At 39.2% G+C, this 27,804-nt stretch overlaps 2 protein-coding genes across 6 annotated transcripts in view; one reads left to right on the plus strand and one right to left on the minus strand.

The window, feature by feature from the left end:
• Positions 1 to 27,804, plus strand: part of DOCK2 (dedicator of cytokinesis 2) — a 258,167-nt gene that overhangs the window by 67,384 nt on the left and 162,979 nt on the right. For all 3 annotated transcript variants that reach the window (XM_082212994.1, XM_082212996.1, XM_082212995.1), the window contains 2 exons: positions 3,393 to 3,535; positions 13,727 to 13,822. In XM_082212994.1, the coding sequence (XP_082069120.1) occupies positions 3,393 to 3,535; positions 13,727 to 13,822 (239 nt within the window). The remainder of the gene's footprint in view (positions 1 to 3,392; positions 3,536 to 13,726; positions 13,823 to 27,804) is intronic.
• Positions 19,678 to 27,804, minus strand: part of INSYN2B (inhibitory synaptic factor family member 2B) — an 86,549-nt gene continuing 78,422 nt past the window's right edge. Inside the window, exons 4-6 of one of the 3 annotated variants that reach the window (XR_014216918.1) lie at positions 23,218 to 23,414; positions 21,751 to 21,817; positions 19,678 to 21,243 (exon numbers count right to left, since the gene is read on the minus strand). Coding sequence is in view for 1 of the 3 variants with exons in the window: in XM_082213055.1 (XP_082069181.1) it covers positions 21,625 to 21,817; positions 23,244 to 23,414 (364 nt within the window). In the remaining 2 variants the exon portion in view is untranslated. Of the gene's footprint in view, positions 23,415 to 27,804 lie in introns of all 3 variants that reach the window. The other 2 variants (XR_014216919.1, XM_082213055.1) reach the window with 2 other exon arrangements.

The following is a 27,804-nucleotide window of genomic DNA, read 5'->3' on the forward strand; positions in this document are numbered from 1 at the left end:
GTCCTTGCCTTCACTCAGCTTTTTAAGTTCAATAATAATGCGAGCTTTTAATACCCTGTTTGTGTAATTGCACCCAATTCATCTTATTTTACCTCCCTTGAATAAAGAGTTACAAGCTTTAAAAGATAAGAGCTGAGGACTTGGGCAGCTGCCAAAAAACTTCTATTTATTGGGTCACAGAACAAATGCACCTTACCCCTGCCATAAATATATTCTTCCCCAGAGATGTTCTGACTAAGCACTGTAAATGTTATTTTCGTATATTTTGCAGCCACAAGAGTGTAACTTCATAATAAATTCTGAAAAGATATATTTTATATGTGTGTATATATATATATATATTCCATAGATATATCAATTCACCCAAACAAGCTGAAGTTATACACTAGGGATGTCAAGCTAAAGTATATTTAAAATTAAAATTTGCGCAAAAAGTAAGGCTTCAGGTTATGTACTAAATTGTGCTTGCTAAGTATACCTCAATTATTAATGACAGTGGCTGGGATTTACAACGAATAGAAAGGATTGCTTTTAAGAAGCTTAAAAACAGCCACCACTCCATCTGGTCCAGGGATTACCATTACCCAAACTTTATCAGCTCTTCCACATTTGATCCAAATAAATGGCAAGATTCCCCCCTCCCAAATTCTGCCAAATCCCCTTCTGTTGTACCTCCATGCGCCGCTGCCCCAATATTCCATTTTGGAAGTAGCCCTCAACCCCCAAAAACAGATTTTGAGGGGCTGCAAGGGTATTGCAGACATTCAGTCTGACTTCTCCCTCCTTCAGTAATGTATGCTGGGGAAAACTGGATGTTATTACAGCTAATAGTACAAAGCAATTTCAAACAGTAAGCAAGAGAGTAAATAAATATTTTCATAGGGAAAGAGCATAGTTTTATGTAAATAGGTGTGCATCAACCACAAGATTCACTTTGGACTTCAGTTTGGTGCTTCATAACAACCTGATTTGGTCAGACATAGGCAGTCTAATTCTTCTGCCCCAATCACTGTAGACACAGCTATAATGCCCTGCTTTTTATAGAAATGGATGAAATTTGCAGGCATCACAATCCTTCCAAAATGAGTAAAGCCTTCTGTATACCTCTAAAATACGGTATCTCCCATACAAAGTTCTTGTTGATTTGGGGCAAAATTTGATTAATGTGAAGGCATTGTTACTCCTTCTGAGTGCATAAGTTCTCTCAAATTTCAGAAGTGTGATTGCAGGTATTCCTGCAAAGGCAGCCATTAGTTTTAGGATCTGCTCCATTCCTCTTCCTTCCCTATTGAGAATTTTCAAGAAATGACTCTCACTTTATTCATTCTGGCAGAAGTGAATGTAATCTCAGGCTGGATAAAGGTTTCCCAATTTACAAACAAACATGTATAGGGGATTTTGTGCTAGAAACCAATAAAATCTGATTCCTGGCCATAATAATAATAATAATAATAATAATAATAATAATAATAATAATATTTATACCCCGCCCATCTGGCTGAGTTTCCCCAGCCACTCTGGGCGGCTCCCAATCAAGTGTTAAAAACAATACAGCATTAAATATTAAAAACTTCCCTGAACAGGGCTGCCTTCAGATGTCTTCTGAATGTCAGGTAGTTGTTTATCTCTTTGACATCTGATGGGAGAGCCATGAATCCTTCAAAATGTCTGAAGCAAAGCTGCTGTGATACAAGAGCAACTGTGGCAGTTTGGGGTGGGAATCACTTAATCTCCTTTGTGGACAATCGCTCTGAAAATTGCAAACATAAAAGAGGTCCCACTGGGTAAGAAACCTGTTAAATCACAAACAAATAGGTTCAGTGGAATTGTGCCAGGTACCTTTAAAGTTGGCTTCGGGGTGGAAAGAACCAAATGATTCACTTTCCAAGAAAAAAATCATTTCCTCTGATACAAACTTGATCTGCCTGTTGCAATGGAGATCTTGACCCGTTTCCACTCCTCACCTTCACACCTTCCTTGATCTCAGAGGCATAAGTTTTGTTCTTGAAAAGCTGCTTCCTTCACCAAAGCACTGGGATTGGAAAATGCTGGTAAAATAATTTTCTTCCCTTTCAGCCAATGTTTGTCTGCATTATTGTCAATGCTTCAGGAGTCCTTCCTTTGACTTGTGATACCTCATAAAGATCCCCTTTCACCTGTGACAATCAACCCCAATACTTCTGAGGCATCTCACCACCTTGGGACTTGTTAGATTCAGATGCACAAACCCTACTAAACAATACTATGTCAGGTATAACTAGGGACTGTGTCAGAATTGGCCAGTTAATATTCTAACATAAAACCACTTTTAATTGGGGGATTTGCTACTGTGAGAAGCAAGGCATGAATACTAAAAAAAAAATGGGAATTTTATTAAGCAGTGAAAAGGGTTTGGAGGAAAGACTTCTCTTTTCTTTCACCACCATCACCCAGCCTTTCACACCATTTTATATTCTTCATATGTCATATTTTTTTATTCACCATAAAATAAGTTGCTGGGGAAAATGAGTGTTTTCTTTCTGGTGCTGAAGGTGGCATTTGGGGATGTTGGGTGTGAAATTTTGGTAGGAAGAGTAGGGTTACAGATGGCCATTCTTGAGTTTTGATGATGCATGTTTATGTTTCATGAACAGGTGTATCTCTGGCTTAGATGCTGAGTGTCTGTTACATTGCTTCTCTCCTTTCCCCCAAATATCTGAAGTAGTGTGCATATGCACAATTCATGAGTAAGAGGCACTCTTGCTTTTCCAAGGATGTTCTAGGAACAATCTTGAATATAAATGTTGTGGGCAGAACTTAGCTCAGCTTCATAGATAATGTGTTTGGGTTGCTGCTGTTGTTGTTTTGGCAAATTGGTCTTCTGCATAGTTTTCCATGCCATTTGGATTTATTTGCTCTGATTTGCTGTCAAACGTATGCAAGCTTCACATTTTCAATGTATATTTTGCTGCCTTTCTAGCTCTTGGTCAGCTTTTCACTTTCTCTTTTATTAAAGCGACAAGAAAAATATAATAATAATAATAATAATAATAATAATAATAATAATAGGAAATTGGCATTGCAGGAAGACATTTATTACCCACAAAGCATACACATGTACTCTATACAGAATGATTGATTCATTCACCAGCCAGATCTTCATGAAGTGTAGAATGTGGTATTACTCTTTGCTGAACTGCCTTTAGTTACTTAGACATTCATTCTGTAGATCCTAATTGCTTTCTTCATGTTTACATTGGTAAGATGAAAGGGGATAGAAGCCAGAAGGCTCTACATGGGAAGTGATTGGAATTAAGCATAGTTGTGGGAGGGGGTGCTGCATTGTATGCTTTCTGGGAAGAAAAACAGGAAAATTTCTGTGATAATCTTAAGTAGCAAATTATTACTTTCAGAATGTAGAGATATCCTGCTTCCTGTCATTACCAAAGAACTGAAGGAATTACTGGATCCAAGGGAAGAGGCACAAAACCAAGAGAAGAAGTATTGTGTTGAATTACTCAACAGCATCCTGGAGGTTCTCAGCTGTCAAGATCCAGTGAGTATTGATGATTAGAATGATTATGTGGCTGATTCCAGGAGGTTGTAAGACGGTGCTGATTAAGTTGTAAAATATTGATGCTGATGACTCTCATTTAAATTCTAAATATAACAGGGCCCTGACAGATTGAAAGAGTTCTCTTAGTTTTCAGTACTACACTGGAAACAGAGTTATAATTTTTCCCTCTTGGTTTTCAGGATCATTTGCCTTGACACATCATCAATCCTGAATCAGCTTAATTTTATTAAAGCCAAAGGAGTCATGCTGTTTTGTACACATTGTATCACTGACACTAGACACATGAACCGTGGAGTTTGGGAATATGTTGCTGGCTCACTCTTTCCTTGATACAGTGGTACCTCGGGTTAAGTACTTAATTCATTCCGGAGGTCTGTACTTAACCTGAAACTGTTCTTAACCTGAAGACCACTTTAGCTAATGGGGCCTCCTGCTGCCGCCACGCCGCCGGAGCACGATTTCTGTTCTCAACCTGAAGCAAAGTTCTTAACCTGAGGTACTATTTCTGGGTTAGCGGAGTCTGTAACCTGAAGAGTATGTAACCTGAAGCGTATGTAACCTGAGGTACCACTGTACTGTGTTTAAGGCCATCCAAGTTGCCCCAAACCATTTATTTCATTGTTTATAAAAATGCATAAACCGTGTATGTGTGTTGTACATAAAATAAATTAAAATAACTGCCAATAATTCAAAGATTAAAATCAGCATTTAAAAAATACCAATACCAATTTTTATTATTTTTAAACTAAATTAAAAACAATTATACATAACTAAATACCTCTAAATGGGCTTATGGAATTTATAAAAAGTGTTTACAGGTACCTAAAAGAACATAGTCGCCTACTGTGGTTTCAAATCCACTTTAAGTCATGGGTTTGAGGAATCTTGGTGCCCTAGTAAGTGCCAGTGTGGATATATATATATTTAACATCGTTAAATGGAAGTTAGTGAGGTAGGAAACTCCACAGGATGTTTCTGATATCCATACCATAGCTATGTCTGCACTGAATCACTGATAGTGCTGTATGAAAAAATCCAAATGAATAAATGAACGAGTCATTTTTATGCCTTTTCTGCTTCTAATAAATATTCAAAACTGTTCTGCAACACTAAAGGAACAGTTACTTTTTAAGGATGAGTTATATTAGTATGTGTTGAAAGGCAGTGGCCAGGTCCTTGTTTCATAAGCCATATTGCCATCATCACATGTGCTTATTTAATATTAGCTGCTGTACAAGCTTGCTTTCCACATTTTGCATATGTGATCCATGTGCACGTATGCAACACATTTCTATAATGGGAGAGTTCTAAAAGGTATGTTTAAAAATGTGTCATCTTTGTGCAGGGTCACAAGCAGAAATCTGCATTTGACTTAAGGAGTTGAGTTATATTCTATTTCTCAATGTCTGTCTTAGTGATCATTTAATTAATGCACCTTTACTAATCTGCATTTTAAAAAAATCATAGTAGTAATGAAAGTTCTGACACTATTCTGGGTGCTGAACTCTGAAATTTCACTTGTGAATATGACAGGTTTTCCTGACAAGCTGACTTGGTTTCCCAATGCCACACACTGCTGCTGCAACCTTGCCACTCTCCTCTCTGTTACTGGCAGTCATCAGGAAAGCCGCCCTGCCTGCCACTACTGCATTTATAATATACACTTAATTTGTGGTTTTAGGTACAAAGATATTTGCCACTTCTTTTGAGATTATCCCAGTTTCTTCCCATTTCTTCCCAATTAGAATGTCTTAAAGTGGAAACTGGATGAATTTTGGGCCACCTCAGGGGCCTCAGTATAATTTGTACCACTGGTTTTTGAAGTGACACTGTATAGTTACTTAAGTTGTGCTGTTTTAAATATGTGGAGGGTGGCTGCATAGCTGAATTTCCTTTATTTTATCCATTTTAGTTAGGCAGTATTTCTTGCTAGGGAGAGTCTGAGATACTGTAGAAGTACTAGCCTCTTCAGTTTTCATTGTGACAACGCTAATATGCAAGAAGTTTAATAGAATAGTTATTATTCTATCAGAAATGTACTTTGTTTGACCTGAATTTTCAAGGAGAAAAAGCTTTGGCTTAGATGACCCCGTTTGGCTGAGGTCATACAGGTCTCAAGAATGATAGTCATAGCCTTAGTGGCAGGTTCTTTTTTCTTTCTCAGTTCTGTGATTTTAAAGTATTCTTTCCATTTCACAAGTAGTTTGTAGAGATGGCCAGGCTCAGAAAATTGGTATCATTTGTTCCTTAGGATGCACTTCGACAGTCTACCTTTCACTTTCCTTGGCAGCGAAATTCTTTCTTTTGAAAAATGGAAAGATCATTGGATGAATTGTTGTAAAGTTAATGCATCTCTCAGCAGGACATTGAGACTTCCTCTCTGTGCACTGTGTACTCACTAGAAGGAAATCTTTAGGTCTGGACAACCTACATACCTGAGGAAGGTGTTCATCACAGGCTTCCAGGAGCAACTGGCTTAAAAGAGGCTTCTGCTTATGGGGTCCTGCTTGCGCAATGGAATTTCTCCTGTGCTGTCCTCCCTCCTGCATCCCACACTGCCTCTCTGCCAAATAATTTCAAGAGGCCTGGGGACCCTCTAGAGCAGCCTTTCTCAACCTGTGGGTCCCCAGATGTTGTTGAACTACAACTCCCATCACCCCTAGCTAGCAAGGCCAGAGCTCAGGGATGATGGGAGTTGTAGTCCAACATCTGGGGACCCACAGGTTGAGAACCGCTGCTCTAGAGTAAATTGGAGGGGGTAGGCATGAAGATCCGCACGCATGCTAACTGTTGCTGAAGTGCTTTAAGTTAGAGATCAAGAATCAAATTTAATTGTTTTTTTTGCTGTAATTATTTACTGGTGTTTGGTATTTTGCTGGATGTTTTGTTTTTAAGTTTAATGGCTTGTTCTGTTGGTGATAATTGTGGTTTTATTATTGTAGATTATTGTAGTGTTAATATTTTGGCTTTCATATATTTTGCTGGAAGCTCCCTTGGCTGGGCATAACCCTTAAATTTAGCCTATGAGTAGTTTAAACAAATAAATATCTTAGTGAAGCACATAAGGGCCTATTGAGTTGACTTAGGAGGCATATCCTTGAACTTTCTGATCCTGTACTTGATGACAGTGGAAGACATAATTATTAAGTACAGAAGAAGAATGTGCTGAATGGAAGGAAAGGGGACCTTCTATATGACTAAGAAGTTTTAGCAAAGTAACATTCACTTTCTCAAACATTTAGTTTCAAATGTACTTTAAAAATTAAATGTTAACATAATGCAGTGTCTTCCTTTTCCCATGTTTTAACATACCTGAAGTTTAGTGCAATTAAACTAAATTGGAAGCATATGGCAAATGTTTAAAATCCAGCTTAGGAACATGATGGATGAGGCGCTCTGTAGATGCTCACCGCCACTACTAAGGAGAGAGTGAACTCTGTTAATAACCTCATCCTATGGATGTTTACTCATATGTCCCACTGAGTTCCAAGACATTAACTCCCAAGTAAGTGAGCATGGAATTGTAGCCTAAAACTTTCTCTTTAGGGCATTGCAGTGAAGCCAAATGATGCCCCACCTTGGGAACAACAATACAAATTCCTTCCAGTAGCACCTTAAAGACCAACTAAGTTAGTTCTTGGTATGAGCTTTCGTGTGCATGCACACTTCTTCAGATACATGCACACGAAAGCTCATACCAAGAACTAACTTAGTTGGTCTTTAAGGTGCTACTGGAAGGAATTTTTTTTATTTTGACTATGGCAGACCAACACGGCTACCTATCTACTACTGGAACAATACAAATGTTTAACTTTACATGAGCTTGTTACATTCCCTCCACCCTCCAGCAATTTCTGCAATTGGGTTCATTACTGAGGTTTGTAAATAGGAGCAAGGCGATAACTCTGTATGTGAAGTGTGTGGTTGCAATGCCCCCTTGACATTTAAAGTATAGTTGTTTAAGATAATTATAGAGTAAACATAGTATAGATATTATAATGAGCTTTCATGTTTTGTCCCTTATCTATTACTGTATAGCTATTATGTAGCTTTTACCACTCAGGAGCCAATGATACATTTTCTCTTTTCCATGCTTGACAATACTAGTTTGTGATAATGCCAAGTTGACTAGTACTGTTTGACAAAGTTGTGCTTTCAATGTGAAAAGGCCATATTAAAGCAGAAAAATGAAAAAAAAATCTTATTCTTCTCTCCCTCCACCTTTCTAAAAGTAATATTTAGCTGTTGCCCTCAGTTGTTTTGAAAAGATGCTGTCTCCTCCAAGATGAGCTACTTGCTGTTACAGATTGCATGTATGAAATCTCAAAGGTTATCCCCCAAACACTGTTTTATAATTAAATTGACTGTATGTTGGGATCTCAAGTGCGAGAGTGACCTTAAATTCCTGGCAGGCTGCAGATGCAGGGTGTATTATTGCACAAATAGCAAAAAGCAAATGCACCATGATAAAGCAGATGTGCCTGCTTTTTGAACCATGCTTGTCACATCTGAAAAGTGAACTTGTGCATTTCTTCTACTGCTAAATGCTTGAGTTCCCTTTTCAAACCTGATAACTTGAAGTGCAAACTGAAGCCAAATGTGCATTTGCATTTTTAATAATAATAATAATAATAATAATAAATTAATAATTTTGTATATTCATGAGTATTATACGAAATGGGTCCCTGCCATTACATAGAATGATCAGACAGAATAGCTGTAGATCAGGGGGCAATGAACCTATAGCCCTTGGACCAGAAGTAGCCTATGGTTTCCCTGGCCCTGTGCAGTAATTAAGCTTTTAAAACATGTCATTGATGCCAATCTGAGGTATTTCCTAAAGCCTCATTGCTGTGGTGGTAGTTTTCAGGGGTGTAAAGCTGGGGAGAGGAAGTTTAACTCATCCTTTCTTACCTGTACCTCCCTACCCATGTAGTATGACACTTCTCCCCCCCCTCCCCAAATCCCTGACATTAGGGAAAATCCCAGAAAAGCTTCTGCTGGCACCAATGGAAGCTTTTTAAAAAAACAGGAAAGGAGCCAACAAGTGAGGTGTGTGTGTGTGAGGTAGAAAGAGAGAGTGGGCTCTGACTCTGCGCACTTTTACTGTGTCAACATTTTGGTACTGATGCTTCCTTCTATAGCCATGTGGTCCCTGAAAGTTTTCCATGAAGTTCACAGGCTGACCAAGATTCCCCATCCTTGTGGTAGTTGTGGGAGGGAGGGGCCAAATGACCATTGGTCCCACCCAGCTAGGACAGTGGAAGGGACCTCAATGTCTTGCTTCTCCCTTTGATAGCAGCCATATGGAATTGTTAGTGACAAGTTCTTATTGCTCAGAACTGAGCCAACAGAACCCCCAAATGTTGCTGAACCTACAGCTCTCGCCACCCTTGGTCATTGGCCATGCTTGCTGGGGCTGATGGGAGTTGTAGTTCAGCAAAGGTTCCCCAGCCCTACAACAGAAGGTCCTTTGATATTTAAACTCTTCCTCAGAGAAAACCGGGTACAATGGGTGTTGAAATGGGTGAACACACACGGAGAGAGTTCTGGGAAAGGGAATCAAGTGGCAATTGGCCCCAGGCAAGGCAATTAATATTTGACAGATCTTCTAAAGTGCAAAGTGACGCGGTTACCTTAACACAAGGTTCTATTGGGGTTTACTATGCAAACAGAGATCTGATTAATTGTGGACTGCAACGTTTACTTGAATGTTAGTGGAAGTTTTGTTCACATGTCATCAAAATTGCCCATAAATTTTTCTCTTTATTAATGGGACACCACTTACTCATGGGAGCTCTGAATATGTAGTAGAGCTGATAGAGTATATCACTCATAGTAGGTGAATCTTCTCCGGAACTTGAATACCATTTAATCATGCGTTAAAATAGGGTGAGTAAACTCTAGCTCTCCAGATATTCCCCGACTCCAGTTTACATCAGTCCTAACCAGCATTCTGGGGATTATACTCCTGCATTATTTGGAAGACCATAAGTTAGTGACTCCAGTTTTAAATACACACATACCTGTATAGTCTCTGAGACTCTGCATACATGGCAAGTAGTTTTTCAATTAATTTGCCTCTATACTTATCTCTCTGAAAGGAAAAGAGCCAGCTCAGTCCATACTATTTTCTGTTTTATCAAGTACTGAGTAGCGTTTCACTATTTTATCTCTTTCTCCTCTCCAGAAGTGAAAGGCTGAGCCTGATTTATGTATTATTATAATTATTATTGTTTTAAAAGCAGGGCTATAAGTAACTTCAATCTGGGCCCCTTTTAACAAAATGTAAGCTTCAAGCTAATTATTCAACATCTACGATGAGGTGTTCTTTTGGGAGAGTAAAGTATCTAATTAGAGAACTCTTAGGAGAACTTGGACCTATAGTTACTTGTAACATTTATCAAGGCAGAGGGAGTGAAGGGGGAGAGAGGAATGAGATAGCTTCTTAGGAAAACTCTGTCAGATCACAGCAGCAGTGTATGACAGGCCCTCTGGAAATGCCAAACCTGCCAGAAGGAACTGGGAAATCTGCCAAACAACCAGATGCTGCTTTTGGAAAGAACCCTACCCCACTGTGGCATCTGGCACAGTAATTGCTGATCAAAGAAAGAGGATGAGGGTTAGTAGGCTGGCTAGGGAAATAAAAGTAGGTGCAAGAGTAAGGCTGTTATCTGTTAAGTTTTAACAACTTCAAGAAAAGTGGGAATGCCAGTAGCATCCCATGTTTATTCTTAATTAGACCAGGCAAAGCATTTGTTCAATATTTTAAGCTGATGTCACGCTTAAGGAATAGTCTATATTTTGATTTGGTAAAGGCTGTGCTTAAAGACAGCATGGAAGATTTATGAACACTGAGAGTTTAATGGATGTGTCTGTAGGTGTATTGCTGCAAATTAAGTTAGAAGCTGTTACAGGAGTTAGCAATTAACCAGTCTTGTCATAAACCATCATGGGCATTCATTTCATCAGATATCAGTGAAGCAGAGAAGGGTAGTATAAATCATGGGTAGCCTGCCCTGGTGCCCTTCAGATGCTTTTTGGGCCACAATTCCCAGCATCCCTGACCATTGGCCTTGCTGGTTGGGACTGATGGGAATTGTTAGTCTTACAATGAGGGCACCTCATTGGCTTTGCCAGGGATAAATACATAAATAGATTTGAAATAAATTGTAGAATAAGTCAAATGAAACCAAATTTTGATGTTTCCCCCGCTGTACTGCAGCGCTGTACTGCAGCAAAAAGCGAATGCTTCCAGTTTGGGAGAGCCTATACTTATTTGAATGTAAAAAGACCCCCATTTGTTGGCCCATTTGGTGGTACCCAACTAACTTGCTCAATCCATGCATTGATTTCTGCTTGCGTAATGGAACTCCTCCCTTTCCTCTCTGCATGCACCCTACAGTCTCCCCAGATGTGTTCTGGTGGGTTGGGGGAACTTCTAGAACAGGTTTGGGGGGCATGGGGGGAGGAAAGGGGAGAAAGTTCCATTGCACAAGCAGAGATTCTTATACTGATGGATTGAGTTAGTAGGGTACCCCCTATTGAAACTGGCCCTGAGTGTAACATGCCCGAGTAAGCAGCAAGAAAGGAGTACAGTAAGTGAAAACTCTTAAAAGAATAAATATGCAATATTTGTATGAATTTATTTCCAAATGTTGCCTCAAAAGTGCAATAAGAGAGAATACACAATTCATCTTTCCCTGCTAGCTTCTTATTTAGAACATTTGAAGCAATTCCAAGCCAGATGAGAATGAAAGGTAACTGGATACAGCCAGCACAGGCTGTATGAATTCAATCTGTAACAGAGCAATAGGAAGCAATTGATGGAAGACGAAACAGGAATACAATGCATGCAAGAGAATCAGACGTTCAATGATGCAGTCACTGATATTTCCCCCCAGTTCTGCATCCTTTAGTTCCTCCTCCTGCACTCTAGAATGTTTTACATTTGTCATATTGTAACTTTTGTAAAGGTTGGAAAAATGTAAAAGCTATAAATATTATTTGGCTTTGATATAGATGGAATGTCCCTGAACATAGAGGTGCACTTCTGCTAGACTTGAAGTCAACTCTTGAAGCCAAAAATTACTTGTACTCTGATGTAATGCCCAACGTGAAGACTAACATCTTACTCATAGTGAGATCTGTGAGTCCCAATTTGGGTATGATATCAGAAGAAAATATTTGGAAATTTGAGCAATGGGCATTTCTGCCAGTCCCACATCTAGGAACATGTGAATCACTCCTCATATTGTCAAGCATACATGTATGTTGTAACCGGAGGAGTGTAGGACTGGGGAACCTGCAGAATTTTTAAATGCTAATAAATTGGGAGAAACTATTTTGCATTTGCACAGTAATATAAGCAAGTGTTATCCCAGGAAGCTGTGATTTCCCCTATGGAAACTTCGATAGGTCAGATCCCCCCCTTTTTTCTGGCGATGTACCTAAACTGTTAATGTTAAAATTATGTTCAAAATATTGATCATGAGGCACAATCTGAACAAAATACGCATATGTATAGTTACACAACTGGGAATATATAAAACACTAGCATTGAACTCATATTCTGAGATATGATAAACTATATCCTCGTTGACTAACAGAACAAAATGTTATGCCAGCATGGTGGATCTATGCCAGCATAGTGATGGGATTGCATTGGCAGTATACTGTGCCAGCATAAACCTTACCCTATGGGGACACTGCCAAAACCATGGGGAAAATTAGTGGAATTTGGAGCACAGCATAATTGGAATCCTATGCTCATGCCCAAGTTGTTCTAACTCCCAATGTCATTGCAACATTATACTAGCAAAAGAGGTGGCATATGAAAAATACATTCCCTTTAGAGTTAATGGAGAGCCACATACAAACTGCTCCCCCTCCATATATACTGGAGGAGAGGATTCTGACCAGAAACCAGCACACATCCCTGAGTAAACACAGGAAAGGGAACACTGCTGATATATCAAAATGTGGATCATGAGACTAAATGAATCCGTCCCAATGGTTATAGAACCATGGACACAAAAAAGTGGAATTTTGGCAAAAGGGCATATTGGAAGGGCACAGAGGAAGAATTTTAAACACATAAATAGCAATGGCTAATCAATATAAGCAGAGTACATAAGTAACACTTGTGTCTGTGGATGCTATGGAGATTTATTAGTCAGCTTTGTGATGATGAGTGAGTGATGCTGGAGTTGCTGGGGTCTATGTGGACTATCTATCAGTATCAGTATTTTGCTTCTGGTTTCTGCTGCAATTATGCTATTATCTACTTTCCTGCTTGGAGTATGGAGGATTGCAGCAACATTACACTGGTACAACATTGGCTTATGGCCATAAGATCACTCTTTAAGTTACCTTTAAGAATCCAGTGATGAGAAATGCAGTGTTTTTTAAACTACTTTGTTGCCCTTAGAGAAAGACAAAACTGCAACCTTTTTTAAAAAATCAATTCACTGCAAGGCACATGTTCAGCCAGTAACTGAAACCCAAGGTGACATTAGAAAAAAATTGAGGCAATGCACAGGGAAACTTTCAGCCCAGCAGTATATCCGAGGAAAAGGAAAAGTTAGTCCACTTTTAGTCATTCTACAGATATCGCTATCAGATGGTGGGGATAAACCAGTGATTTATCACATAATACTGAAATAATATTGCTACATAAGAAGAAGGAATTGCATTTTTATAGTATGTACTTAAAAGACACTTGGGGTGTTCAGCTGAAAAGTGGTCAGTTGCCTTGTCTGCTGCAAAGCCATGTTTTTATATTGTAGGGGCTTTTTTTTTGATGTTTCAAATGGTTTTTATGTGGATTTTATTGTTGTAACCAGCCCTGGGATTGTAAACTGATAAAGGATGGAATAGAAACCAGAGTCCCAAATAAATACATTAAGCAGTTGTATACAGCCCCAAATGGCTTAATTAATTCTAAGCAGCCATTATACTTACGACATTGGTAAATCTGGTGGTTTGCTGTGGTGGAGGGATTCTGTTCAGCTACACTGTCAATTTGCATTACCAATTGAGGTGGCAGTTATTAGGTGATTAGCTCTCTGACAGGTACTGTGCTCATAGTCCTCAGAATGAAGTGTGCCTTTGCATTTTCTATGTAGATTATTCTTCATTATTGTGAAAATAATTGCATTTGCTTTACAGAAGTCAACTCATCAGCACATACAAGAAATAATGGTCCAGCTGCTGCGCACCATTAACAGGGCTGTCATTAGAATGGGAAGAGATGACACCTTAATTGTGAGTAATCGGTTTTGTAAATACATTTCACTGCTAGAGCTCTGGGCACACAAGCACCATTAGTGGAAGATGTAGAACTAGCAGGCAATAGCCACCCTGGCATGTTTGAAGGCTGCAGCTCCCAGAGCAAAGCCCATCAGTACACAGCCATCCTGCTGCAGGCAGAGGGAACTAGCCAGTCCCCTTCCATTGGCCTGCTCAGGCCACCTGCCACTTGGCTTCTCCCCTCTAAGGCCAGCATTGGTGCAGCTGGCAAAAGTGGAGAAGGGGATGGTGATGTCCTTTCCCTGGTTTCCTGAGTTCATTTGTTGTTTATGCTGTTGGAGTTTTTAATGCTAACTGCCTGAGGTGTTTGTTTTGAAAAAGAAAAGCAGGATAAAATGAATACTAAACATTGTGTGGCAAATAATTGCACCTGGACAAATGAACAACCACAACCAAAATCCCTAGGAGCATATTTTGCCAACAATAAGTGCTTTCCCAATTTTTGGGTGACCTCGTCTACTTCAGAAAGTAAGAGATAATTGAGAGGTTTAGAACCAGCGTTGAGTGTTCTTTATCCTCATAAGGAGGCTCTTGGGAAGGTGCGCTGACTTGCCTGACCCTCATCTGTTATTGGTTCCTTTACAGCTAACAGTTTAGCTGTAGCAAAGAAGAAATCAACCCTGACAGTATTATGTATTTGGCAGATCAGAAGGTACTTGAATAAAATGTTGATAGCTAAGCATTTTATAAAGACAGGAAGTAACCACACTGTTGAAAACAGGGTTCTTTTCAACAGAGCTTAAGATACTTTGCAAGAAAAAGGTATCAAGAAAATCAAAATAACTGTGCTATTCTCCCCCCCCCTTGCAGCATTGTTTGATATAGTTGGCTGTCAAAAAACGATTGGCTTGGCAATTTAAATGACAGTACGGTATCTGGCTGCCAGTTTGTTTGCAAATGTAAATACTCCAAAACAGCTGTGCTACAAACAGTTTTGATTCCTGTGCATTATTCTTCACATTTAAAAGCTACTTGTGTACAGATTTGTTCATAATACAATGCCACTTACAGACCCCATGTGTTTATTTTGTGTTATCTATTGTGTCCATGGCTACCAGACGATCGCTTTTGTCTTGTGGCAACATAATGATGTCAGCTTGATTCCAACCGAGTTAATGCCTGCTTTTCATTGTGTGTTAGATTTCAAGCAGTAGAAAACATATATTATTAACACCATCTGTAAATGTTCTTTTGTGTGAAAATGAGATTGTCCAAACTCAGCTTTGTTTTCATATATTGGTATATTAATTTAAAAAATATATATTTTCAATTTTTAAGCTTCTGCATATAAGGTGGTCAAATCAATGTGTCATTCTTCTTCCCATAAAAAATTCCAAACACAATAACTTGCTTCAGAGAATGATGTACAATGCTGCCCTCATAAATTTTAGCTGTGAAAGCTGTCTCAGCTGTGAAGTGAAAAAAAAGTGAAGCTCCATGTATAAAAAAACCAGACTGTCAAAGAGTGATGTTTTATCTAGACTGGCATGTGGAAGGAGTACTTATAGTATCAAACCACACAATAGACCCCACTGAGAAATGAACCAAATGGCTACCATGTCCTAAAGTAGGCATGTAAGCTGCCACTTGCTTAGTCATTTGTGGAGAATCAAAATACTCTCCTGGTGAATAGGCAGCGGTCCAGCTTTGTTTAAGTGGGATATAGTTTGGCTTCTTCTCTGGTGCATAGGCCTTTTATGAGACCTGGCAAGCAAAAGTACTTGGTGGTAGAGTCATTTTTGTGGACTTCTTTGGAAGGTTGTCTTATATTAATAATCATACTTCTAGAGCACTTTCAAATACTCCAAAGCAACAGTGGAAGATAGGTGAGTATTTTTATGCTAATTTTGCAGATGAGAGTCTGAGGGAATGGCTTGCCTAAGACCACATAGTGAGCTCATGCAGAGAACAGGAAACTCTGGGGACTTGCGAATTCTCAGTTCCATCTCTTAGCTGCTATGCTACATCAACTTAAACAATCCCATGGTTGTTGGAATGGCCTGCAGATGAGTTTCCCCACTTATTTGGAGCCTATGCCCTCACAAACTGATGCATTTCTTCTTGCTGGAAAAAGAAATGCCTGTCTGAAGGACTTTATAATTTCACACTGGATAGATTTGCATTATTATCTTTATGACGTAAGCAGCTGTGAGGTTATGTTTTACATAAAAAGTGGGCTACAACTTACTAAAATGATTGTAATAAATAATAAAGAGCTGTTTTTCCAGTTCCACAATAGCATATTTTAACTGGTATAGCTACAGCTGGAATTAAGACAAGTAGATTATATTGCCTCTGGCGTGGAGAGGAAAGACTCAGGAGGACTGTGATGTTGGTTTGCTGCAGTCCATTCAAAGCAGCCATTGCTTCTGCTATTACATCTCCCTGACTAAGCACTTCGGGGGCTTGTTTATAGATCACTTACAGGACTCACCTGCTTCTGGCTGGAAGTGTTTCAGCATTCACATCTAGTGCATATATATAGCGTTCAGTGGTGTGGTTGCTTTCTGCAGTGGCTGTGTCACACAGGCAGCCTGCTTTTCTAGGTCAGATATTCCTGGCTTAGGCCTGTTGCCTCTCATTTGCATTCTTAAGTTACTTGGCACTTTCTTGGTGCCAGGAAGGGTGCCATACATAATCAAAGTGGCACTGGGCAACCTTTTCAGCAACACTCCTAGATTTCTTATCCTTATCATCCTTGTACAAGTACACATATGTACAGTTGATCGCTTTCAGTGTTAGGCCGTTCACCAGCAATGAAACTTTGGCTTGGTGAGTGTTTTATGGTCATTTGTCTTTAGTTTTTGGGTGACTGCTAAACAACAATACGGTCCTCATAATTGTTAAAACTGCATCCATTAATTCACTGCCACAGAAAGCATTTCGCCTAAATATAATCTAGCAAACTCAATTATGTTTAGTCATTCCCATATGATATACAGGAAGCCAGGATCAGGTCCCATCCTAGAGCAAATGGTGCCCCAGGCAAGGAGCATTCTTGGGGTCGTAGGCAGCATTCCTCCTCCTCCAAACACAGCGAGTTGAGTTGATGCCAAAGAGCTCAATTTTGGTCTCTTCTGACCACAACACTTTCACCCAGTTTTCCTCTGGGTCATTCAGATGTGCATTGGCAAACTGCAGACAGGCCTGTACATGTGCTGTCTTGAGCAAGGGAACCTTGTGGGCTCTGCAAGATCTCAGTCCTTCATGGCGTAGTGTGTTACCAACTGTTTTCATGGTGACTATGGTCCCAGCTGCCCTGAGATCATTGACAAGTTCCCCGTGTAGTTCTGGGCTGCTTCATCACCGTTCTCATGATCATTGCAACTCCATGAGATGAGATCTTGCATGGAGCCCCAGACCAAGGGAGGTTGGCAGTTATTTTGTGTTTCTTCCATTTGCAAATTATTGCACCAACTGTTGTCACCTTCTCACCAAACTGCTTGGCAATAGTCTTGTAGCCCAGTCCAGCCTTGTGCAGGTTGACAGGTCTTTGGTCTTGATCATGGTGGCTACTTTGGAATCTGCTGGATTGATTGCTTCTGTTGACAGGTGTCTTTTGTACAGGTACTGTAATGAACTGGGATTACAGGTAAGACCTCTCCCTTACAGCAGGTGCTTCTAATCTCAGCTCGTTCTATACAGTGAAGATACCAGGTAGCCTGACATCTGGCTGGTTGATAGGGGATCAAATACTTATTTCATTTATTATAATGCACATCAATCTCTGACTTTTGTCTTCTGGGTTTCTGGGTGTTTTTCTGTTGTTATTCTGTTTCTCACAGCTACAATAAACCTACCATTAAAATTATGGACTAGTCATTTCTTCATCAGAGGGCAAATGGGTAAAGTTAGCAGGGGATCAAATACTTTCCCCCCTCACTCTACATGCTTATGTTGGAGTGTGTGTAGTATTCCTTCTCAAGGACACCAGAGGGTGGACACATGGGGTAGGAGTGGGTCAGCACTAGCCTGTCTGAACTCCTGTCTGAACGGGCGGGTTGGTTTGGTTTGAACTGCCCATAATTTCTCTTGCATATGCTTTTTGTTAAACAGTTACTGCTGATGTGCATCTGCCTGAGAAAGGGAAGCGGATAGCTTTCTGATGACAGGCATATCCAGAATCGGGTACCCTAGGCAGTGAGTGGGGCTGACTAGGAAGGGCAAAACCTCAGAAAAGAAATCTGCAAGTGGTGCGACTCTTTCAAAAATAAGTTGTTTTGATATGGAGACAATTATAATGAAACTCACAGGATTTGATAAGCAAGGAAATTAATAAGGAACCCTATTGTGTTAATTTTAGTTGCTTTATTCTAATGGTAATTGTGCTTTAAATGCTGACAGATAAGCTGTGCTGAGCAGTAGGATTCTTCTTATTTTATGCATTGAGATGCCATGAGATACCCAGCAATTTGCGAAGTATCTAGGGGGAAAAGTATACCCCTGCTGCTTATCAGATTTTATAAAGTAACCAAAGTTAAGAATCTGCTAATATAACTCTCTGAGACTTGAAGTTGGTAGAGTAAGAGACAAATTAATTGCAGGAACAGACATTTTAAGCATATCTTAAAATGAGGAGTCAGCTATAGGAAACTTTCTTGTGAGTTTGTCTCTTTTCTTGCTTCTTGTGGCTTAACTTTTTATTTTATTACAAAAAAGATGACTCAGATTTGTGACTCACACGCCCCTTTAACCACATGATTGAAAGCCACTGAGAGACTGAACTGTTGACATGTTTGATGTTGTATCTGTCTGTCTGTCTGTCTGTCTTACTTTATATTAACTCATATGTTTAATTAACTTTGGTAGGTTGCTTTGGTGTTTTTGAGAAAATGATGAATCTGATTTTAAGAAATGAGAATGCACAATTTTATACAGCAAGGACAATGTTATTGAACTAGGTAGCTGTCGAGTGAATGCTGGAAAGAGGTTGCTGTGGGGGGGGGCAGTGACTAAACCACGGATGGGAAACCTGTGGCCCTCCAAATGTGGTGGGACATCAGCTACCATCTGTTCCAGCTGGAGGCCATGGATCATGGAAGTTGTAGTCCAATAACATTTGGAGGATCAGAGGTGCCCGCATTCCTGGACTAGGCACTCTACAGCACCATTACTCATGCTGTGTCCCTGTGTGTTATACCTTACAGGTTCAGTAGGAGGGGAAGGAGGAGGCTGTAAAGTGCTTTGATTTTTTACAAAAATAATCGGGAAAGGTGAAGTTCAGTTTCTAACGCTGACTAATAACATCAGCTGTGAGACTAGGAATATATTTTGTAGCTCTATTTAAAATATTCTGTTGAATTCATTACAGTGCATATTGTGTGGTAACTGAATCTCTTGGTGTTTTCTTTTGCCATGTTTTTCTTTGTTGTGAAAGAGTTCTTTTCATAGAAAGTAGCCAGTCTGGTAGGTCTATTTGCTTTACTTCGCATACTCAAGAAACTTGTAGGAAACATGATTAAAGCAATCCTCCATCAAAACAGCTCTATCCAGATGGCTATTTAACTGATAGTGAAAGAAAAGCATGAAACATGAGATATATCTGTAGGCAGGTGGCCAAATGGCAGTGATATAGTGATGTTTACTGCCTTTGAAAATGTATGAAAACCCATCCGAGGCACACCTAGGAAAAAAAAATGTGTGTCATGTTCAACATGGAGCTGAATCCTGACCAGATGTTGTAAAACTGACCTTGCAAAATTGATAAATAAGTGGGGGAAAGACCATTTGGAAAACAAGAGTTTTGCCGGTTTTGAATGAGTGCCTTACCTTCAGTCACCATAAACTCTGCTATCAAGTTAGAATCCGGAGACAGAAAAAATATGTCCATTTATTGCAAAAGATATTATGCCAATAAAAGAATCTAGAAATATACAAAATAGTATATTTGAGTAATACATTTTATCAGGAAAGTAATCTGTATTGGAGCCTGCTTATTTTCCAAGAGTTGTCACTGTGGGTAGGAGGAATAGGTATTTATTATACTGTAGGAGTACATAAACCTTTAATTAAGATACTGTTCATAGAAGATTGACTGTGGTATTCTTAAATTTTTCTTCCAAAAGTTCACTTTCCTCTGCAAAGCAGAGGAATTTCAAGTACAGTAGTTTAAGAATATGTAATATGTGCTATACAGTATTTTACAAACATTCTCACTTAAGTACCTCATTTCACTTTTTTTTTTAAAAAATGGCAGCACGTCATGTATTTTCTGTATACAGTTAGTGTTACTGAAAGCTATCCCCAGCTTGCAGGTACATACAAAGGAAACCCTTCTGGAAGGCATTCCAGAGGTGTAGTTTGTCATCATACACAATACTTTCTAACATAGTTTTTAAATAAAGACTTTTAAATATATGTAATCTAATTCTCAATGCTGAAATATGAGCATAGTATGAACTGTCAATAAATTGTACTTATTTGTAATGTTGCATCAAAAATCTAAATAACAAGTGGGGTGTTTGTGTTTGTGAGCACCATCCTTTTCCTGATGCAGATTTCCTCCTAAATCCAATAACACATGTTCAAAGCAAGAGCTGAAGAAGGGTCTTGGTGGATCAGACCAAAGCAATCTTTTCTATGATTCTGCTTTCAGCTTGACCAGCAAGGTGCCTTTGGAAACTCATAAGCAAGGTATGATGATGCTGTCTGTACTGTTAACAGATGGTTGAAATACCTGCTCACACAGCACATATCAGAGGAAAGGTAAAGCCTGAATTCTGAGCCTTTCCCTTCCAGAAAAAGGTGACAATTTCAGAGCCCATGACACCAAACATTTGCAACAGGCTGTGTACATTGACTTCATTCAGCATGTACCACCCCATAGATAACTGTAGGTGCTGGGTTTGAACTGCTATAAGTGGCACCCCCTCCCCAAGGTACATAGTGCCTAAACCAGTCATGTTATTTTTGCACTGAGCCATAAAACCCCACAAGAACTGGCCACTGTACTTGGAAGTAAAAATATACTAATAATAATTGTGAATAAACAAACCATTTCCTGCTATCTCATGACACTCAAACTCATCTGTCTCAGTCTGACAAATGTTAAGACCAGGCCTGTGATTGAATGCTGATGTGGTTCTTCTGCATGTTGCTTATCTCTGCTGGATCAGGACACCCGTCTTCACATTAATAACATGTGAACTGGTCAGCTGTGGATGCTCAGTCTGTGACCTTGAACATAGGTTGTTGCAGATCCTGGAAGTCCCTGCAACTAGTTGTCCATATATCAGAATGTTGCTGTAATGCTGTGGGATGAATTGATGGAAGAACACATTCCAGTGTTTCCATAAAGGGAGATGTGGTGGTAATGTTGAAAAACGTGCTCAGGTTAACATCTGAACTTGGCATCTGTGGTCCATCTTTAAAGGATGCTGCAACAGAAGGGTGGGTAAACTAAAGGCACATCAGTAACATGGATCTCATGGCTGCAGGTAACTGATATATTTTGGTGCTTGTAATTCATGTAAGTCCATTATCATTTTAAAATGTAGCTCTCAGGCATGCTAAATGATGGTGCAATATTCTTCCGGAATTGTTTATTCCAAATGGTGGAAAGTAACATTTTAGCTTTAAAATCTTGGTGTGATCTAAGAAACACATCTTAGAAAACTTGATTTGGGTCTCATTTGTCTCTCTTAGCATCACAGAAACTTACTTCTGTAGCCACGAAAATGAAAAATCCTCCTCTGCCAGCTCTTAGCTGGTCATGTGCAGCATTATCTGTTATCAACAATGTGAAGCTATCCTGCAGTTCACAGAGAGGTATCCAGTGATCTGTTCCTTTCCTGACTCCCAGCATTCAAGGAACTCCTGCTCTTTTTAGAAGCCACTGAAAAATGTTTCCCTCTGGTGACAGGAGCTATAACATTGGCACTTACCACATGGATTGGACCAAGCACATGGAGAGTCTCCATGCCAGTGCCAGCAGCCTCCAGGAATGTGCACCTAGGAGCAACCACACAGGGAGAAAAGGGAGGACAAGCCTTAGTGTTTTTCTTTTCTTCTATCAGTGTTTCACACAGCTATGTTTTCAGGAACTGATTTACATCCCAACACTGTGCAATGTTATGTCAACCCATTGTCAACCCAATGTCAACCCATTAAGATAGGCTAGGTTATAAATATTTCTGCCTAAGTTAACCTTTTGTGCTGTCATGACTTATCAAAGATAAGTCTTATCTATTTGTTTAAACTACAAGTCCCCTGGACAGGAAGTGCTTTGGCCTGGATCCTTTGATCAATCAGTCAGTGTAATGAAGATTATAGACAAAGAGTTCTTCATTCTTGCCTCCCCTCCTGCAGATGGCTGTACTTCCTGAAAAGCCTTCCCAGAGAGAGGGGGTTCCAGATCCACTATGTTTGGGGCTCAGGGTTTCCCAGGAGAAGGGAGCATGTCCAATTCTGGACATTTCTCATTCTCCTGAGCAGCCCCCTGTGTCTATCCCACATTGCTCAGGAGGGTTCCTCAGGCATTCAGAGAAACTGTGCAGGGAAGAGGAGGAGGAGACAGCAAATTTTCCTTCTCTGAACTTCCTTAACTTATTTTTAGGATCCAAGCCATCATTTGTTGTTTCAGAAGAAGTAATTTCCCCCTAGTTCAAAGTTACTTTGAGTAGTGCAGAGCTTAAAAAAAAATATCTTATTTGTGTGCTGTGATTAAAATGGAATATAACAGTCACAGGGTGTTTTCCTGAATTATAGTTAAATATTTTATTGTATGAAAGATCTGGAAAAATCTGGTTCTCAACATTTTCCTACATCAGCATTTATGCTGACTGCTAGGCTTTATTTAGAAGGAACACCTTTCTACAATGTGAAGGATGTTAGGTGCACTTTGATACAATTAATACAGAGTTGCTATAAAGGAGTTTGTCAGGGAAAATAAGCTATAAAATCTGAAACCCAAAATCTGGCAGCTTCAGAAATTCTGATTCAAGCTAACCAAAACAAGGAATGGGGGACCCAAATGATTCCATCATGCCCAAGTTATAGTCATGTGACGGAATTGCTAAGAGTGTCAGATTCAGAAAGAAAACCAATGTTCCATTCATTTCAGAATTTTAATATGAAATACCAAGTTTAGCTGGTAACTATCTTGTTCCAGTCTTTTTTGAGACTGAGCATTTTATGTATATTAAAGTAGACACAGCCCTGACTTACAAGCACCACTTCCCCCTTCAGATCTTAGTGATTTAGACCCAGTTCAGATGTTGCATCCAGACCATGGTTTGTCTGAATGAGCATCATGGCACACAAACCAGGGAGTGAAGGAACAAATCAGAGTATGTGAAGGAAGGGTTGTTCATATTTGAAGTCCATACAGCTGGACCAGCCCATACCCATACCCAGTTCTTAAGGCTTTCAAATCCACCAGAAGCATTTCTTTTTCTTTGACTTTCTTCTTATTTCCTGTTTCTCAGTGACTGGATGATCAGATGGTTGCCTTTGTAGAGCCACTACAGGAGGGCATTCTTCTACTTCATCCAGTGTTTTCAGAACCTGGTGAAACCTGCCTTCCTGTTGTCTGAAGTCATATTCTACACTACATAATGAAAACAGGGAGAGAAATATGTTAGGGAGTTTTCAAGTATGCATTTCAAGAAACAATTACGTTCGACACTTTGCTTGAAACGCTGCAATTCATATGGTCAGTCAGTCTAGAAATTGAATTATTGAGCTAATTGACCTGGCATGGTAGATTTGAAATAGAAATTTCTTCCCATATTTGTAACAAAGGTTCTGGATCTATACATATTTGTGTAAAATCTGATTTGTATGTGAAGAGATTACCTTAAAAAAGAGTTCCGGTTCAAATTATTGCAGTTGGAGGTCTTTTTCTTTTTAAATATTTCATTCCAATAGCAGTTGAGGCAAAGATTTTGCTTTTCTGATTGCTTTCCTGTGTGCTTAAAACTGCTTTAGTTAATCTGACAGATGGCCAAAGCTGTCAGTTTCAAGTAGGCAAATAATTATGCAGTAAAACTTATGGGAAGGATGTAAAAATAAATATCTTGCAATTTCTCTTCTACGTACATTATTCATTCTTATTAAATGGTGTAAAAAATCGAATAAAAATATTTTTATTGAATTGGAAAGGAAGCAGTCAGAGTGTTGTTGTAAAATACAAATCAATTAAATGTATTTAAGATAGCAGTACATTATTTAAATGCTTTACATGTTTAAATACTTTACGTGTTTCCAGATAGCTCAGACTGTAATCAAACAGGATGTCAAAATTTAACCACTTTGTGTGTTTTTTTTTAATTAGGTCTCTTTCTTTTCTTTCTTTTTTTAAAAAAGGCCTCCCTCCAATTGCTTGATTTCAGATTAATAGTAATAATAATTTCAGATTAATAGTAATAATAAACAAATCAATAAAAGCAATTTAATTTAAAATTTAGCCATACGAACATAGGAAGCTGCCTTAAACTGAGTCACAACAGTCTCTTCCAATTCTACCTGGAAATGTCAGGGAATGAACATGGGGCCTTCTACATTCAGAACAAGTTCTTTGTCATCAAGTTACAGCCCTTTTCTGATCATTCATTAATCATGTGAATTTTAAGTTGATCTATCAAGATTTAATAATTCTGAAGCAAGAAGCAAGGGTGTATTTGTGTTGTAGCAGGCCTAACCCTAAGAAAAGACTTTGACTTCTATATGATAAAAGGGGTTGGGGGTTGGAATTTATTTATTTTCTGAAGATGGGACTTGCCATCTGTGGTTTTTATAAGAACCAAATACTAAAACAGCCAATAGGCTTACTGGGTTAAATTTTAAGTTTTTACTGTTAGTGTGCAAACCCCTAAATAACTTTCTGAAGGCTCCCCCTATATTCCTGCACATTCACCTTGGTCATCTGTGTGAACCTTTCCTTGTGTTGTCACATACGTGGTGGCTCAGACTAGGTCCTGCCTAGCACGCACTCTGTGGAACCCACAGCCCTTTGAAGTTACACAAGCTGCAGCATTGTAGATGGTGAACTGGATGCTAAAAACGGGTTTTTTATTCTTTTTTTTAATAGGCTTTCCCAGAAGGATGAATTTTTTGGGCTGTATCTGATTTCTCTTTTGAGAATTGCTTTATCCATTTCAACTTGTTGCATTTTTGTTGTTACATACTTCTATGGTATGTTGGAATGTTCAGCCATTTATCAATATTCCAAACAAATGAAAACATACTGAAAATGTTTAAAAAATAAAATAAAAACCTGCTGCCTCATTAATTGTTTAAGGCATCAGTCCTATACTCATATAACTGGAAAAAAGCTTCATTGAAGCCCAACTAATGGGTAGATCTGAGATATGCAGGGCTCAGGCTGTGAAGAGTTGTCTGACTTACAGCTGATAAGTATGCCACAGAGTGACTTTCTGCTTGTTATCCAATTACCTTTTCCAGTGTGTTGCCATTATCTTCTACCCATTTTAATTTGTAAACTTGTAGGTGGTTGAACTCTGGATTTAGGCCTAATGTTTAGCTTATAGAAACATTCAGAAAAAAAGGAAAATGCTTAGTGTTTCCACCACATTATGGTGCATAGCCAGAGAGCCTTTGTCAGAATTCCATTGGGAATTGGGCTTTCCCACCTACCAAGTCATCCCTTGTGGTTGGGCGACTCTCTCACATCATGGAGATGTGGCGCAGTGGGGGTGAGGGGAGAAACTGGTGGAAATAAAAAATCCCCGAGTGAAGTGATAGGGGATTTTCTGTTTTTACCATATCATGCTGAGGTTCTGCTCTGTAATATTAAGGAAGAGAAACACAACTGATTTCTCGATTACGGATTTCACATAATATGCAATACAACAATATGACTTAAAATATCATGGAGGATAAATCTATGATGGCTACTACAATGACTGGGCAGTTTCCAGGTTTCAGAAAGAACCAGTTGCTGGGTCCTACTTGTGAGCTTCCCAGACGCATTTGGTTGGCCTTGTGTGGAACAGTAAACTGGACTAGTTGAAGATTTTTTCAGATCCAACAGAGCTGCTGCTATATTCCTATGAGAATAGAGCTTAGAATACGCCACCCACATGAATAAAAAGGTATTATGCAATTTCTGCTAATTTAAAAGAGTTGCTATTACTAAAGCACCTGTACATCCTAACACTAGTTTGACTCGATTTTTCTCTAGCTCTTCTTCCCGCTGTTCATTTTTCCTGCACCCAGTGACTGCTTTGTGTTGCTTACAAGGCACTAAGTTAAAATGACCTGCAGACCTAGAAATGTGAGGTGCAAATTTTAATTGGAAGATTAATCAATTAAAGTGTTAGCTGATTTATTGAAAAGGGCCAATTTTAATTGGTCAGGCCAAATTTAATCAGTGGAGCTGTGATTTAAAGACCCATTTGTTTATTTTTTTTAAAGGCTATTTGACTGTGGTGTCTTGCTGTAATAGGCAATGAAACAGAAAATAAGAAAGATGACTTTCCTTTTAATAATGTGGCAGCGGTTGTTCATTAAGTTATCTTGAATTTCCTTCAGTATCTCAAAAGGCACTTCTGGTTAGCCTTTGTTTACATGCAAATATATTTAGATGCAATCAGCTGAAAAACATATGATCTTTAATTGCTTGACAACCCTCCTAGAAAAAGGTTCTGATGAGAGTCGTGGTTCAGTTATTTTCTATCTGGCTAGATGCAGAACAGTCCAAGTCTTTCTAATTATTCTTACCTCATAAAAAATGAGCAGGTTTTTTTTTGGGGGGGGGAGATATTCTATCTGCTATGGCCCTGGAGCCCTCAGACCTAGTGTTCCTGAGCTGATATGGACCCATTAACTATTTCATCCTGAGTAAACACATTGACATGAGATTCTGTGTGTAGCCCCAAAATCCCTTCGCGTTTGATCTTTGACGGTTAGATCACTGTCTCTTCTGAGGATAAAGACCCTGTTGTCTAGGAAGAAGCCAGTGGCAGCACCAAAGGCCCTTTAATTAGTAGGGTCTGGATTCTCCAGACCAAACTACAGAACTCTGGCAGCTGCAACAAGCCAGGGCTGAGGCAACTCTATTCTTTCCTGCCCTTAGGTGCTGTTTGTGGTCTTGAACTCTTATTTTTGTTTTTTGTTTGTTAGTATTTATAAAAGATTTTATTGGACTGCAAAAGTACATGTCTTGTCTCTCTTTTCAAGTTGTACAGTCTTTTCTACAGATCAGTTACCGGTACACTGGTTATGAGACATTAGTGTTGAGTACAGTATAAAGAACCTTTGGTGCTGTCTAGGGTCCTGAAATTGCTCTATCACGAAGCTGGTTTGGGCGGTCCCCTGAGCCTGCTTTCACCATCTTGCTTGCATGTCACCCAAATGATGGAGATTGCTGTGGATCAGGGTATTAATGAGGCAACACCATCTAGAGCAGAATGGGTCTGGAGGTATTTTGGTATTTCTAGTACAGGCCTCCTTCACCATCAGTTTATTTTTAGTGGGAAATTATAGGTGCGCCCTGGGTGTGAGTTAGACATCCCTGAAGGTGTGCTACTGATGAATTGCAGAGAATGGGGTAAATGGTGGGAAAGGTAGACTTTTAATGAGCATTTTCGCGGACAGGGTTATTTTACTATGGAATAATAAATATGATACATGTTCACACATTAATGGTAGCTTTCTTGACCCTGTAATATTGATATTAAATGTTGATAGTATATAAGAGCCTTTTGGAATAATGAATTTTTACTATATTCTCTCTGTGAGAGTGTGTCACAAACAGTTCCCTCACCCAGTGCAACAGCTCAAAAGAGATCACAGATAAAAGTTAAAGCGATTAAATGCCATACTTGCTTTGCATTTGAAATTCAGAAACTTTGTGCTAGATTGCCCAGTAGATCATCAATATTTGACCAGATGGCTATCAATAATAAGTATTTATCACTTGCTAAGAGTACGAGTAATCTTCAGAAAGAGATAAGTTGTGTGGGATCACCAGCATA

Source organism: Podarcis vaucheri (assembly GCF_965113315.1).
Source record: "Podarcis vaucheri genome assembly, chromosome: 2".
In the NCBI taxonomy this organism is placed as follows: Eukaryota; Metazoa; Chordata; class Lepidosauria; order Squamata; family Lacertidae; genus Podarcis; species Podarcis vaucheri.